Source organism: Ovis aries, chromosome 3, assembly GCF_016772045.2.
Source record: "Ovis aries strain OAR_USU_Benz2616 breed Rambouillet chromosome 3, ARS-UI_Ramb_v3.0, whole genome shotgun sequence".
Classification (NCBI taxonomy): Eukaryota; Metazoa; Chordata; class Mammalia; order Artiodactyla; family Bovidae; genus Ovis; species Ovis aries.
In genome coordinates, this window is record NC_056056.1 from 102,665,456 (window position 1) to 102,681,484 (window position 16,029).

The 16,029-nt window shown below is 38.5% G+C and overlaps 2 protein-coding genes and 1 non-coding gene across 4 annotated transcripts in view; 2 read left to right on the forward strand and 1 right to left on the reverse strand.

The window, feature by feature from the left end:
- Nucleotides 1–5,755, forward strand: part of LOC101109345 (cytochrome c oxidase assembly factor 5) — a 33,360-nt gene extending 27,605 nt beyond the window's left edge. The window contains exons 2-3 of the mRNA XM_004006150.5: nucleotides 1,383–1,466; nucleotides 3,569–5,755. Coding sequence (XP_004006199.1) covers nucleotides 1,383–1,466; nucleotides 3,569–3,610 — 126 coding nt within the window. The 3' untranslated portion in view covers nucleotides 3,611–5,755. The remainder of the gene's footprint in view (nucleotides 1–1,382; nucleotides 1,467–3,568) is intronic.
- Nucleotides 2,488–16,029, reverse strand: part of INPP4A (inositol polyphosphate-4-phosphatase type I A) — a 139,456-nt gene continuing 125,914 nt past the window's right edge. Inside the window, exon 27 of one of the 2 annotated variants that reach the window (XR_009600182.1) lies at nucleotides 2,488–2,739. The gene's annotated coding sequence lies outside the window, so the exon portion shown is untranslated. Of the gene's footprint in view, nucleotides 4,853–16,029 lie in introns of both variants that reach the window. The other variant, XR_009600181.1, reaches the window with a different exon arrangement.
- Nucleotides 9,789–9,861, forward strand: TRNAE-CUC (transfer RNA glutamic acid (anticodon CUC)). The gene has a single exon. It is a non-coding gene; the product is annotated as a tRNA-Glu (tRNA).

Consider the following 16,029-nt stretch of genomic DNA (forward strand, 5'->3'; position numbering starts at 1 on the left):
TTCCTCTGCCTTTTCTAAAACCAGCTGGAACATCTGGAATTTCACGGTTCACATATTGCTGAAACCTGGCTTGGAGAATTTTGAGCATTACTTTACTAGCGTGTGAGGATGAGTGCAATTGTGTGGTAGTTTGAGCATTCTTTGGCATTGCCTTTCTTCAATTTAAGTCTCAATTTGGCAATAAGGAGTTCATGATCTGAGCCACAGTCAGCTCTGTCTTGGGTGGCCCTACACAGCATGGCTTGGTTTCATTGAGTTAGACAAGACTGTGGTCCATGTGATCAGATTGGCTAGTTGTCTGTGATTGTGGTTTCAGTCTGTCTGCCCTCTGATGTCCTCTCAGCGTCTGCCATCTTTCTGCCGTCTTACTGGGATTTCTCTTACGTTGGACGTGGGGTAGGTCCTCGGCCACTCCAGCGCCGTGCAGCCACCGCTTGCTGCAAGTAGTTGTCTGAAAAACCAGTGGTTGTCTGGGATTTACCTACTAAAATACTACTAAATTTTAGCTCTTATCTACTTTCACAGTTACTTTATCAAGTCAGAAATAGCACTAATCTTACAGCAGTACCGGCTACTGAACTTCAACAATATCCTGTCTTGTTGGCAGAAAGGGAATGGTTCAATCCAATTTTCTTAAGCTCTTATGAGCTTTCACTGCTTAAAGACAAGTTAATTACACATTGAGCCCAGGAAGATCTTCCCTCACCAGCATATATAAATTCTGTTAAAAATTTCACTTTCCTTTTCCAGTTCTTACTCAGTGAGCTTCTCAGAATAGAGAACTTGACTGTGAAGGTAAGGGGTGGGAAAATGCAAAGATGTGTTCCAGGTAGACTTGCTTGTGTAAAAAGATACTGTAATTGGAGACTTTAAAGCGACCTGATCCTGGCTTGTAGGACAGACGCCTCCCATTTGCTCCCACAGTGTTGCTGGAGTCTCACCTGCATGTTCTCCTTCTCCTCCCTCTGCTGCTGTGTCATACACAGTATCCTCCCTGTCTTCAGGACTCCTCAAGTGTCTAAGTTTGGAAAACACTGAAGAAAGCCCATTACTACTTTCACCTCCACTCTCTTCCTTTCTTACACATAAGGAGCTAGAGATCTCAGTTTCTAGATTTTTATATAAACATTTTAAAGAAAAGTGTCTCATGGAAACCAGTGTTTTCAAGAATTCAAGGGTATCCTTAAAGTGCCCCCAAATTATTTTACACATTTCTTATTTTACCCTTTTCTCCTTAGGTACCAACAGTTAAAATGATTTATGAATTATTTCTTATATAAATTACTGTTTTCTCCTTTTGCTTAGCTTTAAAAAAGATTGGACGGTTACTTTGTACTTTGTGAGAGAATATCCCTTGTATTTATATTGTTTTTGTGTCATAGGAAGGAAAATCCCCTCGGCAGTGTCTGAAGGAAGGAAACTGCAAAGCTTTGAAATACTCATTTTTTGAGTGTAAAAGATCAATGGTAAGTGGCTAAAGATTTTTTAAAGCTTATGCTCAAAATCAGCTCTGTAGAGTTAAATATGTGAGTGACTTTGTAATTATAAATAGGTTGCAGTGATGTCACTTAGAAAAAAAATGTATATTTTCTCACCCAGTGAATTAATGTGAGGTTCATGGAAACCCACAGCTCATGGTTCTATTATGCTGACCACAGTAGCTGAACTTCATGAATTTCTAAAAAAGAGTTAAGACCATGGTCTTGGCAAGTGTAAATGGGAAAGAGTTGATGTTGGTCACTGTATTTGGGCCATTTGGCGATTGCACAGCCATAATGTGGGTCTAAAGGGTGCGCTGTGCCTTACATGTTGATGTGATTGGAAAGAATGTTGGCATCTGTGTCTGAATCTGTAGTGATGGACTGTGGAGAGACAGCCTGAAGGACATTACAAATCTCATGGTTTCTACTCTAGTGTTCTTTGATTCAAAGATTCACAAAGGTCTTTGGAATAGAAACTAGGAGCCTTGTGTTTGTGAAAAGAAAATAAGAAATCACAAAAATGAACATCCCTTTAAAAACAGCAGTAACTTTAACTTGCTCTTGATTGGTCAGCAGCACTTAAATCCCTTTCCTTTTGTTGACAGGAGAAGCAGAGCATATAGGATATTATGATCTGGGAGGCCAGAGAAAAACTTTGCTAACTAATCAGATCCAGGGAGACGTAAAGTGAGATTAAAATTGGCAATGCTTTCTCAGGTGACACAGTTCTTTGCCATATTTTCCTGTCATTTAATGTAGGAAAAGAGGATTTTCTTGCCTTCTCCCACACAGTTTTGTTACCCTTGTAAAATGGAAGCCTTTAGACCTTTCAAGAATGTTAAATCATGTTTATATAATTGAGAAGTCATAAAGAACAGTTAGTGTAGGAGGCGATGAGGTGTCCTTATTAATCACAATGACTGGATTTGTAATAAACTCCCTGTTAATTCCCATCCTGAAGCTCAGGTTTTGATCTCCAAAGAACATTAAGAAATCAGAACATATAAAACTTTTCCACAGCTTTATTTGCCTTCTGCAGACATTTATAATAATCTTGAGTAATAAGTTAGCATGCTTCTGACCATTTCTAAACATCAGTATGAGGCAGAACTTCACTCACACTTTGACTCCAGAAAGAGCAGTATTGGGAACTTTATAGCAGATTTAAGAGATCCTTGCAACCTTTCTTCAAGACCAGGACTCACTGTTAGTCCTCCAGTGTGAGGAACTAACTGTTGCAACTTCAGTTGGCCAAAACCTGAAATAAAATGATTTAAATTGTGCTGGTAATTTTGCTTAATATTTCAAACAATGGGTATGTAACTCAGAGTGAAGGTAAAATGGTAAGTTTGAATTGGCTGTGCCCTCTTAATAATAGCCTCTCATCATCCTGATCATGATTCCCCTGTTTGAAGATTACTTGCTTTCTGAAAATGTGGCTCTTAGCTACTATATCTAATGCTCAGATGAGGAAATAGTGGTTTATCCCGCACTGGCTGTGTTGTCCTCATTAATAGGGTTTAGCTCTAAACTAATCCATTCCTCTGAGATGTCTGTGGAACGGGTACTGACTGTGCAGTTTCGCCTTCTGTACTAACTAGGACCCTCCATCCCGCGGCATCACTTAAGAAGTGGCTGTACTGTGAGGCTTACGTCAAAGAATATGCTGTTGACCTATGAGTAGTAATTTAAGGATTTGTAATCTCAAAATGGCTGTGTGTAACATATATTTCAAGGCTCTTTTCTCAGTTACTATTTAAAGATTCTAAAACACTTGAATATTAACCCAAATAAAGCTTAATTAGAAAATCAGCTTTGTTAGAAGAATAATGTATCTTGAATGTACTCCAGAAAAAAAGATGAATGTAAATTGGACTCAAGAAGAAAATTCTTACTGTGACCGTAAATGGAACTTTGTTTTTAACGCCTTCTTTTCCTCTTTGTTATTTTTTTTCCTCCCCCCGAGCTGTGACAGTTTTTAATTATGCTGGAAGCTGGTTTATTCCTCACATGTAGTGACACCTGTTACCAAAACTGTGTTTGATTATGGTGTCCAAAATATGATTTACTTGTGTATTTATTTTCAGTTGGATGCCAGATCAAGATTCAGGGGAAGAAAAGGATATTGATACTACTATGTTGAAACCAAGATGAAAACAACAAAGGACTCTGGTCATTAATCCAGAGAAGCCAAAATAAGAAACATACTTTTTGTTACATCTGTTCAGGTGGACCAGTTTTTTCCTCCATGAAACAAGAAAATGGATGAGTTCTGGTTTTCAGTAGGTATAAATGACTCTCTTGCTCTAAGTTATTCTTAGAATAAAAATTTAATTGAATAGTTGTGAGCTGAGAACATAATAGATGTGTGTTTTAAGACTTTTCCTGAAGCACAGGGAATGGAAAGATTGTTAGTTTCTAGCTTGACTTCTCTACTAGATGACACAGATTTGTGCATCCTTTCAATGCTGTGGAGGCCAGGGATGGGGCTGTGAAGATGAACATGCAGCCTGATGAGAAAATATCCATCTGGGAAGTTTAGGGTAAAACTTTCTTTTATTCAGATTGTACTATTCAGTTCTAAAATAAATTGTGTTTGACTGCTTGGTGAAGAAATGCTTCCCCTGCACTGATTCATTCAGTAACAACCTAGAAATGTTAACGCCACTCATTAGGCAAAGCTGGATCCACATCTGGGACTGTGCTGCCAGGCCTTCTGGCCTCCTCTCCTGAGTGTTTTTCTGTTTCCTGACCTCATTTTCAGGCTGGCCCTCTCTCCATAATGGGGAAGAGGCCAGTGTCCCCCCAAAGCACACATCCTTAAAGTCTGTGATCCCAAAAGAAGAAAGATAACCTCCTTTTCTGGGGTCCACTAATCAGATTCCACAAAAGGACTGTTGTCTTCTCTGAAACAACTGCCCTTGAATTGGGCCAGTCCCTGTGGGAAAAGGGACAAGACCCCATGATCTTGGCCAGGGCTGGGTCTTCGGCACTGTATTTGGTAATTCATGTCAGAATCACCTTGGTTGAGTGGTGGGCCTTATCCTAAAAGGAAAGGATTCAGAGCAAACTGAAACAGCAGGTGTTGACTTTAGAAGGCAAGACTGAAAATTATGAAATACTTGAAAAAGTTTACAATCACAGTGATTTTATTCCAGTCACATAATACAGTAGAGCCAGATATGAATCCGAGTTTCCAGTTTTATTTTCAGGATTGAAGGATGGTAGAAGAGCCATTGCTTCTTCATAGATCTGCAGTTCACGGAGTTAGAACAGTCAAGGTATTCTGTAGCTCTTTGCTTTCTTAAAAGTTCACCCAAAGTGAAAATTCTACATCAGCACTGGTCCTTGTTGCAGAACATCACTGAGGTCTATTTTATATATTATTCATTGGGAAAGAGAAAATGATAGATTTTTTTCAATAACTTTTTGTATATATCTAAGTGCCACAACTTTTATTAAAGGTTAAGTTTGTTAAGAAACTCAAATTATGTTTTAGAGCCCTATCTTTTCTTAGCTACAGCTTTTTTGAGAGCTTCACTGGGAGAAATTTAAATATCTTAAAATTCACTCAAAGATTCAGCTTTTTTTTCTCTTAGTAGTCACAGAGCCATGAAGCCATTGCCACTGTCCAATTCCAGAGCATTTACACCACTCCAGAGAGAAGCCCTCTCTCCATTAGCAGGCACTCCCTTCTCTCCTTGGGTACCCCAGTTCCTAGCAACCACTTACACATTTTCTGTCTACAGATTCACTTATTCTGGGCATTTCATAAACTTAGAATTATGTAACATGTGACCTTTTGTGACTGGATTCTTTCTTCATGTTTTCAAGGTTCATCTATATGTAGCATCCATCTGTACTTCATTTCTTTTTATTGCTGGATAATATTCCATGATATAAATAGACCACATTTTATTTAACCATTCATCAGTTGATGAATATTTGGGTTGTTTGTACTTTGGGGCTATTATGACTAATGATATGAACATTTATGAATGAATTTTACATGGACATGTTTTATTTCTGTGTCATATGATAACTCCAGCTTTAACTGATGAACTGCCAAACTTTTCTACAGTGGCTATATCATTTTATATCCCCACCAGCAATGTATGAGGATTGCAGCTTCTCCATATCACCAGCAGTTGTTATTTTTCATATTTTTGTTTGTTTTTTATATTATAGCTATTTTAAGTCATTTTTATTTTTTGAAAATTTTATTGGAGTAGTGGTGTTAGTTTCACGTGTACAATAAAATGAGTCAGTCGTGAGTGTGTGTGTGTCTATTTCCCTTTTGTAGGTTGCTTTTCCATACGTGCCATTGCAGAGTATTGCGTCCCCGGCGCTGTGCAGTAGGTCCTCATCTGTTGCATATGTAGCAGTGTACACATGTCCATCCTCATCTCCCAGTTTATCCCCTCCCCCTCTACTCCCTGGAAACCATAAATTTGTTTTCTGCATCTACAACTTTCTTTTTTTAAAGATGAGTTTATTTGCATCATTTAAGATTCCACATACAAGTGCCATAGGGTTATTTGTCTGTCTCACTTCATTCAGTATGACAGCTTCTAGGACCATTCATGTGGCTGCTGGTGGCCTAATTCTGTTCTTTTTCTTTGGCTAAGTAATATTCTATTGTATATATGTATCTCATCTTCTTTATCCACTCCTCTGTTGATGGACATTTAGGATACTTCCATGTCTAGCCTATTGTAAATAGCATTGCAATGAATATTGGGGTGCATGTATGTTTTTGAATTATGATTTTCTCCAGATATATGCCCAGGAGTGGGATTGCTAGGTCATATGGCTGCTGGTGGTGGTTTAGTTGCTAAGTCGTGTCCAACTCTTGCTTCCCCTCTGTCCATGAGATTCTCCAGGCAAGAAAACTGGAGTGGGTTGCCATTTCCTTCTCCAGGGGTTCTTCCTGACCCAGGAATCGAACCCAGGTCTCCTGCATTGCAGGCAGATTCTTTACCAACTGAGCTACGAGGGAAGCCCTGCTAGGTCATATGGTAGCTCTGTGTTCAGTTTTTTAAGGAATCTCCATAGTAGCTGTACCAATTTACTTTTCCATCAACAGTGTAGGAGGGTTCCCTTTTCTTCAAACCTCCTCCAGCGTTTATTGCTTCTGGATGGCCATTTTGTGATACCTCATTGTAGTTTTGATTTCATTTCTCTAATAATTAGTGATGTGTTGAGCATCTTTTCATATGCTTTTTAGCCATCTATCTTCTTTAAAGAAATGTTTATTTGGATCTTATGTGCTTTTTTTTTTTAACTGAGTTGCTTGCTTTTTTAATATTGAGCTGTTTGTACATTTTGGAGATTAATCTTTTGTTGGTTCCTTCATTTGCAAATATTTTCTTCCATTTTGAGGGTTATCTTTTCATTTTGTTTATGATTTCATTTGCTATACAAAAGCTTTTAATTAGGTCCCTTTTATTTTTATTTTTATTACTCTAGGAGGTGGATTGAAAAAGATCTTACTCTAATTAATGTCAGAGTGTTCTGCCTATGTTTTCCTCTAGGAGTTTTTAGTATCTGGCCTTGCATTTAGGTCTTTAACTCATTTTGAGTATTTTTGTCTATGGTGTTCATTCTTTTACATTTGCTGTCCAGTTTGCCCAGAACCACTTAGTGAAGAGACTGTCTTTTCTCCGTTGTATATTGTTGCCTCCTTTGTCATGGATTAGATTGCCATAGATACATGGGTTATCTCTGGACTTTGTACCTGTTCCATTGATCTATATTCCTGTTTTTGTGCCAGTACCATACTATTTGACGGCTCTAGCTTTGTAGTCTGAAGTCAGGGGGCCTGATTCCTCCAGCTCCATTTTTCTTTCTCAAGATTACTTTGGTTATTCATGGTCTTTGATGTTTCCATACAAATTATAAAAATGTTTGTTCTAATTCTGTGGAAAATGCCATTGTTAATTTGATAGCGTTTGCATGGGATCTGTAGATTGCTTTGGGGGGTGTCATCATTTTCACAGTATTGATTCTTCCAGTCCAAGAACATGGTATATCTCTCCATCTGTATCATCTTTATTTCTTTCATCAGTATCTTATAGTTTTCTGAGTTTATAGTTTATCTTCTGCTTCCTTAGGTAGGTGTTTTATTCTTTTTGATGTGATGGTAAATGGGATTGTTTCCTTGATTTCTCTTTCTGATCTTTTGTTATTAGTGTATGGGAATGCAAGATATTTCTGTTAATTATCAAATTCACTGAAGAGATCTAGTGGTTTTCTGGTAGAATCTTTAGGATTTTCTGTGTATAGTATCATGTTACCTGGAAAGAGTGAGTTTTACTTTTTCTTTTCCAGTTTGGATTCCTTTTATTTCTTTTTCTTCGATTGCCATGGCTAGGACTTCCAAAATTATGTTGAATAAAAGTGATGAGAGTGGACATCCTTGTCTTGTTCCTGATCGTAGAAGAGACGCTTTCAGTTTTTCGCCGTTGAGAATGAGGTTTGCTATGGGTTGTTGTATATAGCCTTTATTATGTTGAGGTAGGTTCCCTCTATGCCCCCTTTCTGGAGAATTTTTATCATAAATGAGTGTTGAATTCTATCAAAAGCTTTTTCTGAACCTATTGAGATGATGATATGGTTTTTATTCTTCAATTTCTTGATGTTGTATATCTCACAACATTGTATTTATACAACAATGTTGTGTATCTGGATTGATTTCCAGATATTGAAAACTCTTTGCATCACTGGTATAAATTCCACTTGATCATAGTGTATGATCCTTTTAATGTGTTTTTAGATTCAATATGATCATATTCTGTTGAGGACTTTGCTTCTGTGTTCATCAGTGATATTGGCCTGTAATCTTTTTTGTGATATCTTGGTCCGATTTTGGTTTCAGAATGATGGTGGCCTTGTATTGGTAGAATGAGCTTGAGAATGTTCCTTTCTCTGAAATTTTTTTGGAAGAGTTTCAGAAGGGTAGCTGTTAACTCTTCTCTATATGTTTGATAGAATTCGCCTGTGAAGTCACCTGATCCTGGATTATTTGTTTGTTGGAAGATTTTTAATCAGTTTCAGTACTTTTGATTGGTCTGTTTGTATTTTTTATTTTTTCCTGGGTTTAGTCTTCAAAGGTTGTAACTTTCTAAGAATTTGTCCATTTCTTCTAGGTTGTCAATTTTATTGGCATGTAGTTGCTTGTATTATCTCTTAAAATGCTTTGTCTTTATGTGGTATCTATTGTAACTTCTTTTTCATTTCTGATTTTATTGATTTGAATCCTCTCCTTTTATTCTTGGTGAGTCTTGCTGTTATTGTTCAGTCACTGAGTTGTGTCTCTTTGCGACCCCATGGACTGCAGCATGCCAGGCTCCCCTGTCCACTGTCTCCTGGAATTTGCTCAGATTCATGTCCACTGAGTCAGTGATTCTATCTAACCATCTCATCCTTTGCTGTCTCCTTCTCCTTTTGCCTTCTCTTTTCCAGCATCAGGGTCTTCTCCAGTGAGTCAGCACTTCACATCTGGTGACCAAAGTATTGGAGCTTCAGCTTCAGTCCTTCCAATGAATATTCAGGGTGGTTTCCTTTAGGATTGATTGTTTTGATCTCCTTGCAGTCCAAGGGATTCTCAATAGTCTTCTCCAACACCACAAATGCATCAATTTTTTAGCACTCAGGCTTCTTTATGGTCCAACTCTCACATCTGTATGTGTCTACTGGAAAAACCGTAGCTTTGACTATATAGGACCTTTGTTGGCAAAGTGATGTCTCTGGTTTTTAATACACTGTCAAGGTTTATCATAGCTTTCCTTCCAAGGAAAAAGCATCTTTTCTTTTTTAAAGTGTCTTTTAATTTCATGGCTGCAGTCACCATCCACAGTGATTTGGGAGCCCAAAAAAACAAAAGTCTGTCACAGTTTCCACTTTTTCCTCTTCTGTTTGCCATGAAGTGATGCCACGATCTTATTAGTTTTTTGAATGTTGAGTTTGAAGCCAACTTTTTTACTCTCCTCTTTCACCCTCATCAGGAAGCTCTTTAGTTGCTCTTCCCTTTCTGCCACTGCAGTGGTATCATCTGCATGTCTAAGATTGTTGATATTTCTCCTGGCAGTCTTGATTCCAGCTTCTGCTTCTTCCAGCCTGGCATTTTGCATGATGTACTCTGCATGTAAGTTAAATAATCAAGGTGACAACTCCTTTCCCAATTTTGAACCAATCTATTGTTCCATGTCTGGTTCTAACTGTTGTTTCTAGACTTGCATATAGGTTTCTCAGGAGACAGGTAAGGTAGTCTAGTATTCCTGTCTCCTTAAGAATTTTCCAGGGACTTCCCTGGTGGTCCAGTGGCTAAGACTCTGCATTCTCAATGCAGGGGGCCTGAGTTCGATCCCTGGTCAGGGAACTAGATCCCGCATGCCACAATCATGAGTTCACATGCTGCAACTAAAGGTCCTGTGTGCCACAGCTAAGACCTGGTGCAGCCAAATAAGTTAATAATTAAGTAAATATTAAAAAAAAAAAAAGAATTTTCCAGTTTGTTGTGATCCACACAGTAAAAGTCCATGAAGCAAAGGTAGATGTCTTTCTAGAATTTTTTTGTGTGATCCAACAGTGTGTGCCAAGAGTGGATGTTGGCAATTTGATCTCTAGTTCCTCTGCCTTTTCTAAACCTAGCTGAAGGTTTATCAGTTTTCTGGCTGAAGGTTTAATTCCATCTTCTCAGAGAACTAGCTCTTGGTTTCATTGAGCTTTACTGTTTTCTTTGTCTCTATTTCATTTATTTCTGCTCTGGTCTTTATGATTTCTTTCCTTCTGCTAATTTGGGGTTTTGTTCTTTCTCTGGTTGCTTCAGGTGTAAGTTTAGATTGCTTATTTGAGATTTTTCTTGTTTCCTGAGTAACATTATATTGCTTTAAACTCTCAAACCTGCTTTTGCTGTGGCCTCTGGGTTTTGGATCATGTTTTGTTGTCACTTGTCTCTACATTCTTTATTCCCTTTGGCGTCTTCAGCAATCTGTTGCTTATTCTGTTTAGCCTCCATGCCTTTGTGTTTTTTGTTTTTCCTGTAATTGATTCCTAATCTCATAGGGTTGTGGTCAGAAAAGATGCCTGATACAATTTCAGTTTCTTTAAATGTACCAAGACTTGATTTGTGACCCAAGATGTGATCTGTCCTGGAGAATGTTCTGTGTGCACCTGAGAAGAAATTGTTTTCTGCTCCTTTCAGATGGAATGTCCCATAAGATATCAATTAAGTCTCTCTGGTCTAGTGTGTCATTTAAGGGTTGCATTTTTTATTAATGTTCTAGCTGGATGGTCTGTCCATTGGTGTAAGTGGGGTGTTAAAGTCTCCCACTATTAATGTGTTACTGTTGATTTCGCCTTTTATGGCTGTTAGCGTTTGCGTTATATATTGAGGTGCTGCTATGTTGAGTGCAAGAAAAAAACCTATATGTATGCTGTGTACAAGAGACCCACTTTAGACCTAGGGATACATATAGACTGAAACTGAAGGGATAGAAAAAGACATTACATGCAAATGGAAATCAGAAGAAAGCTGGAGAAGCAATACTCACATGAGGAAAAATAGACTTTAAAATAAAGACTGTTACAAGAGCTAAAGGTCTCCCTGGTGGCTCAGACTCTGGAAAGGAGTCTGCCTGTAATGCAGGAGACCTGGGTTCGATCCCTGGGTCGAGAAGATCCCCTGGAGAAGGGCATGGCAGTCCACTCTAGCCTGGAGAAGTCCATAAACAGAGGAGCCTGGTAGGCTACAGTCCATGGGGTCAGAGTTGGACACAGCTGAGTGACTAACACACGAGAGAGAAGGACATTACATCATGGTCAAGGGATCAATCCAGCAAGAAGAAATAACAACTGCAAGTGTGTACATGCACCCAGCATAGGAGCGCCTCACTGTATTTTTCACCCTTTTGATTGTGGTCATTCTACTAGATATGAAGTGGTATCTAACTGGGATTTTGACTACCATTTCCCGAATGGTTAATGATATTCACATGTTTTTGTGTGCTTATTGGCCATTTGTATGTTTTTGGGAAAATGTCTATTCAAATCCTTTGCCCATTTTTCAAGTGAGTCTTTTTATTGTTGAGTTGTAAGAGGTTATTTTATACATTAGGTATACAAGTTACTTAAAGACAAATGATTGGCCTTTGAAAACCACATGTTTTCTCCCAGCTTGTGGTTTATCTTTTTAATCCTGTCTTCTGGAGCACATTGTTAATTTTGATGACTTCCAGTTTCTCTTCTTGGTGTATCTAAAGGAAGCCTCTGCCTATTCCAGGCTTGTGAAGTGTATTCCTGTCTTCACCTGAGTGCTTCATGGTTTCGCCTTGCGTATGGGTCTGTGATGCATTTAAGTACTACCTAGTACCTATATTTTACTGTGGTGGGATGTACATGATGGAAACCTCACCATCTTGGTCTCCTTTTTTAGCGGTTTTATTTCTTGTTGGCTGTCCAGGGCCTCTGTTGGTGCCGGGCTTGTCTCTAGTTGCGGCAAACACGGTCTGCTCTCTAGCTGTGGCACAGGGCTTCTCGTGGCCGTGGATTTTCTTGTGGAGCACAGGCTCTGGGGTGCGTGGGCTTCAGTAGTTGCGGCTCCCAGGCTCCAGAGCACAGGGTCAGTAAGTGTGGTGCACTGGCTTAGGTTCCCGAGGCAGGTGGGGTCTTCCCTGACCAGGGATCGAACTCGTGTCTCCTGCATTGGCACTCGGATTCCCCACCACTGAGCCACTAGGGAAGCCCTCAGGCATGTTTTAGATTCTAGCTTTTTACACACATGTCTAGTGAGAGAGACCAGAATCAAGAGGCCTGGGAGCTGGGAGCGCTCAGCCACAGTTCTGGCTCTGCCGTCAAAAGCTCTGGGGCCTCTGGCAAGTGCCTTCTCTGCCTCAGTCTTGTCCAACTCTTGGGACTCCATGGACTGCAGCCCACCAGGCTCTTCTGTCCATGGGATTTCCCAGGCAAGAATACTGGAGTGGACTGCCATTTCCTCTTCCAAACCATTTTTAAGGATACAGTTCAGTAGTGTTAAGTAATTCACCTTGTTATGCAACCAGTCACCAGAACTCTTCTCATCTTAGAAAACAGAAACTCTTTACCAACTAAACAACTGCCCACTTCCCTGTCCTCCGAGTCTGCTGATGTTGAGCACTGTTTTGTCATTTGTTTGTTAGCTGTTTGGAGATCTTCTCTGGAGGAATGTCTAGTCAAGGTCTTTGCCCACTTTATATAAAAAGCATTGCTTGATCTTTTAATTAAATTCTAGTTCTTTTCATTTTCTAGATATTAACTCCTTACCACATATATGATTTGAGTGTATTTTTTCCCACTTTGTTTCACTGTTGAGTGTGTTCTTTTGATGTGTAGTTTTTTGATATAGTCCAGTTTATCTGTTTAATACTTTTGTTGCCTGTGCCGAGAAATAATTCCAGTCCAAGAAAGCTCTTCCCCTAAGTTTTCTCCTAGTTGCATCATCTTCTTATGTTTAGGTCTCTGTTCCAGTCTGAGTTGATATGTTGTAAGGTTAGGGTCCAGTCTCAGTCTTTTCCATGTGGATGTCCAGTTTTCCAAACACTGTTGACAAGATTGTTGTTTCCTCACTGAATGGTCTTCTTCCTTGTTGAAAGTTATTGCCCATCAATGCTAGGGTTTATTTCTGGGCTCTTTATTCCTTTGCACTGTGTGTCTGTCTTTCTGCTATTGCCACACTGATTTGATTATTGTAGTTTTCTGTTAAGTTTTGAAATCAGGAAGTACAAGGCCTCCAACTTTGTTATTTGTCAAGACTGTTTTGGCTGTTCAGAGTCCCTTGAGATTCCATGTGTATTTTAGAATGGACTTTTCTATTTCTTAATGAATTCCAATGGGATTTTGATAGGGAATATTTTGCATCTCTACACTTTGAATAGTATTGGTGTCTTAACAAAACAGTTTTCCAGTCCATTCATATAAGATGTCTTCTCATTTATTTCTGTCTTTAATTTCAGCAACATTTTGTAGTTTTCAGAGTATAAGACTTTTATGTCCTTGGTTAGGTTTATTCCTAATTATTTTACTCTTTTTGATGCTATTGTAAGTGGAATTAAATTTTTTCTTTTCAAAGTTTTCATTAAACGATGGATTAACAGGTAATTTTTACTGTTAAATATATCAGAAAAGTCAGTAAGATGTTGATTTCTTCACTAAGGTGTAGTTGATTCACAATGTTTTATAAGTTTGAAGTGTATAACACAGGGATCAGAATTTTTATAGATTATAATCCATTAAAGATTTTATAAAATATTGGCTCTGTTCTCTATGCTGTCCTTGTAGTGTATTTTATACACAGTAGTTTGTACTTTTTGACCCACTACCCGTCTTGCCCCTCCTCCTCCTGTCACCCCAGGGATGACCACTAGTTCGTTCTCTATTGTATCTGTAAGTCTGGTGGTTTTATTATATTAATTCATTTTATTTTTTAGATTCCACATATAAATTATATAGTATTTCTCTTTGTCTTATTTCACTAAGATTAATACCCTCCAGGTTCATCTGCCTTGTTACAGATAGCAAAGTTTCGTTGTGTTTTTATGGCTGAGTAGTATTCTATTGTGTATATATATCATGTCTTTATCTATCTGTTGATGAACACTTAGGTTGCTTCCGTAGTTTGGCTACTGTAAATAATGCTGCTAAGAACATTAGGGTACATGTATCTTGTCAGGTTAGTGTTTTCATTTTCTTTGGATATATACTCAGGGGTGGAATTGCTGAGTTATGTGGTAGTTCTGTTTTAGTTTTTAAAGCAGTCTGCATACTATTTTCCGTTGTGACTGCACCAATTTACATTCCCACCAGCAGTGTACAGTTCCCTTTTTTCCACATCCTCACCGACATTTGTTACTTGTGTTCTTTTTGATGATGCCAATTCTGTCTTAAGGTTTTGATGTGCCTTTCTCTGATGATTACTGATATTGAGCATATTTTCATGTGCCCACTGGCCACCTGTATGTTGTCTTTGGAAAAATATCTATTCAGGTTTTCTGCCCGTTTTTAAAGCAGGTTATTTGTTTGTTTGATGCTGAGTTGTAGGAGCAGTTTATATATTTTGGATATCAACCCCTGCTTGGGCATATCATTTTCAAGTATTTTCTCTTGTTCAGAAGGTTGTCTTTCCATTGTGTCGATAACTTTCCTTTGCTCTGCAGAAGTTTGATTGGGTCCTATTTGTTTATTCTTATATTTGTTTCCTTTGCTTTAAAAGGCAAATCTAGAAAAGTATTGCTGCAGTTTGTCAGAGAGTGTTCTGTGTTCTAGGATTTTTGTGTATGTGTGGTTTCCAGTCTTACACTTAGGTCTTTAATCCATTTTATTTTTGTATGCAGTGAGAGAAAGTGTGCTGATTTCATTCTTCTACATGTAGCTGTCTGGTGTTCCTAGCACCACTTACTATCTTTTGCCCATCGTGTGTCTTGCCTCCTCTGTCATAGGTTAATTGACCATGTGTGGGGGGGTTATTTCTGGGCTCTCTTTTCTGCTCCTTTGTGCTGTGTGTTTTGTGCCAGCACCGTAACATTTTGATGACTGAATCTTTGTAGTATAGTCTGAAGTCAGGGAGTATAACTCCAGCTCTGTTACTCTTTCTCAAGATTGGTTTGGCTATCTGGGGTCTTTTGTTTCCCTACAAAGTTTAGAATTGATGGTCCTAGTTCGTGAAAAATGCCGCTGGTATTTTGATAGGGAATGCACTGAGTGTGCGGTTGCCTTGGGCAGTGTGGTCACTTTAACAGTACTCTTCCAGTCCATGACCACAGTGTACTGTTCCGTCTGTGTGTGTGGTCTTCAGGTTTTCTCCTCGCTGTCTCACAGTTTTCTGAGTAATGGCCTTTTACCTCCTTAGTTGGGTTTATTGCTAGGAATCTTACTCTTTTTGATGCAGTGGTAAATGGAATTCTTAAGTTCTCATTCTGAAAGTTCACTGTTAGTGTAGAGAAATATACTTCTGTATGTTTTGTCTTGCAGCTTGACTGAATTCATCAGTGAGCTCTAGTAGTTTTTTGGTGGTGTCTTCAGAATTTCCTATATAGTGTCATGTCATCTGCAAACAGGGATAGTTTTACTTCTTCCTTTCCAGTTCACTTTCTTTTTATTTTCTGTTTCTTGTCTGGTTGCTGTAGGTAAGGCTTTGAATACTATTTTGAGTAATAGTTGTACATTTTCCTATTCCTGATCTTAGAGGAAATACATTTAGCTTCTCACTGTCAAGTGTGACGTTAGCTTATTGTATGTGGCCTTTATTACATTGAGGTTATTCCCTCTGTAGCTACTTTCCAGAGTATGATGAATGATGCTGAATTTTGTTAAAAGCTTTTTCTGCCTGTATTGAGATGATCATGATTTCTTTGTTTTTTGGTCATGTAATTTTTTTTTTCCAGTCTGTTAATGGGGTATGTTACCTTGAATGATTTGCAGATAGTGGACCATCCTTGCCTCCCAGAGATAAACTCCATATGATCATGGTGTATGATCTTTTTAATGTGTTGTTGAATTCAGTTTGCTGTTTCGT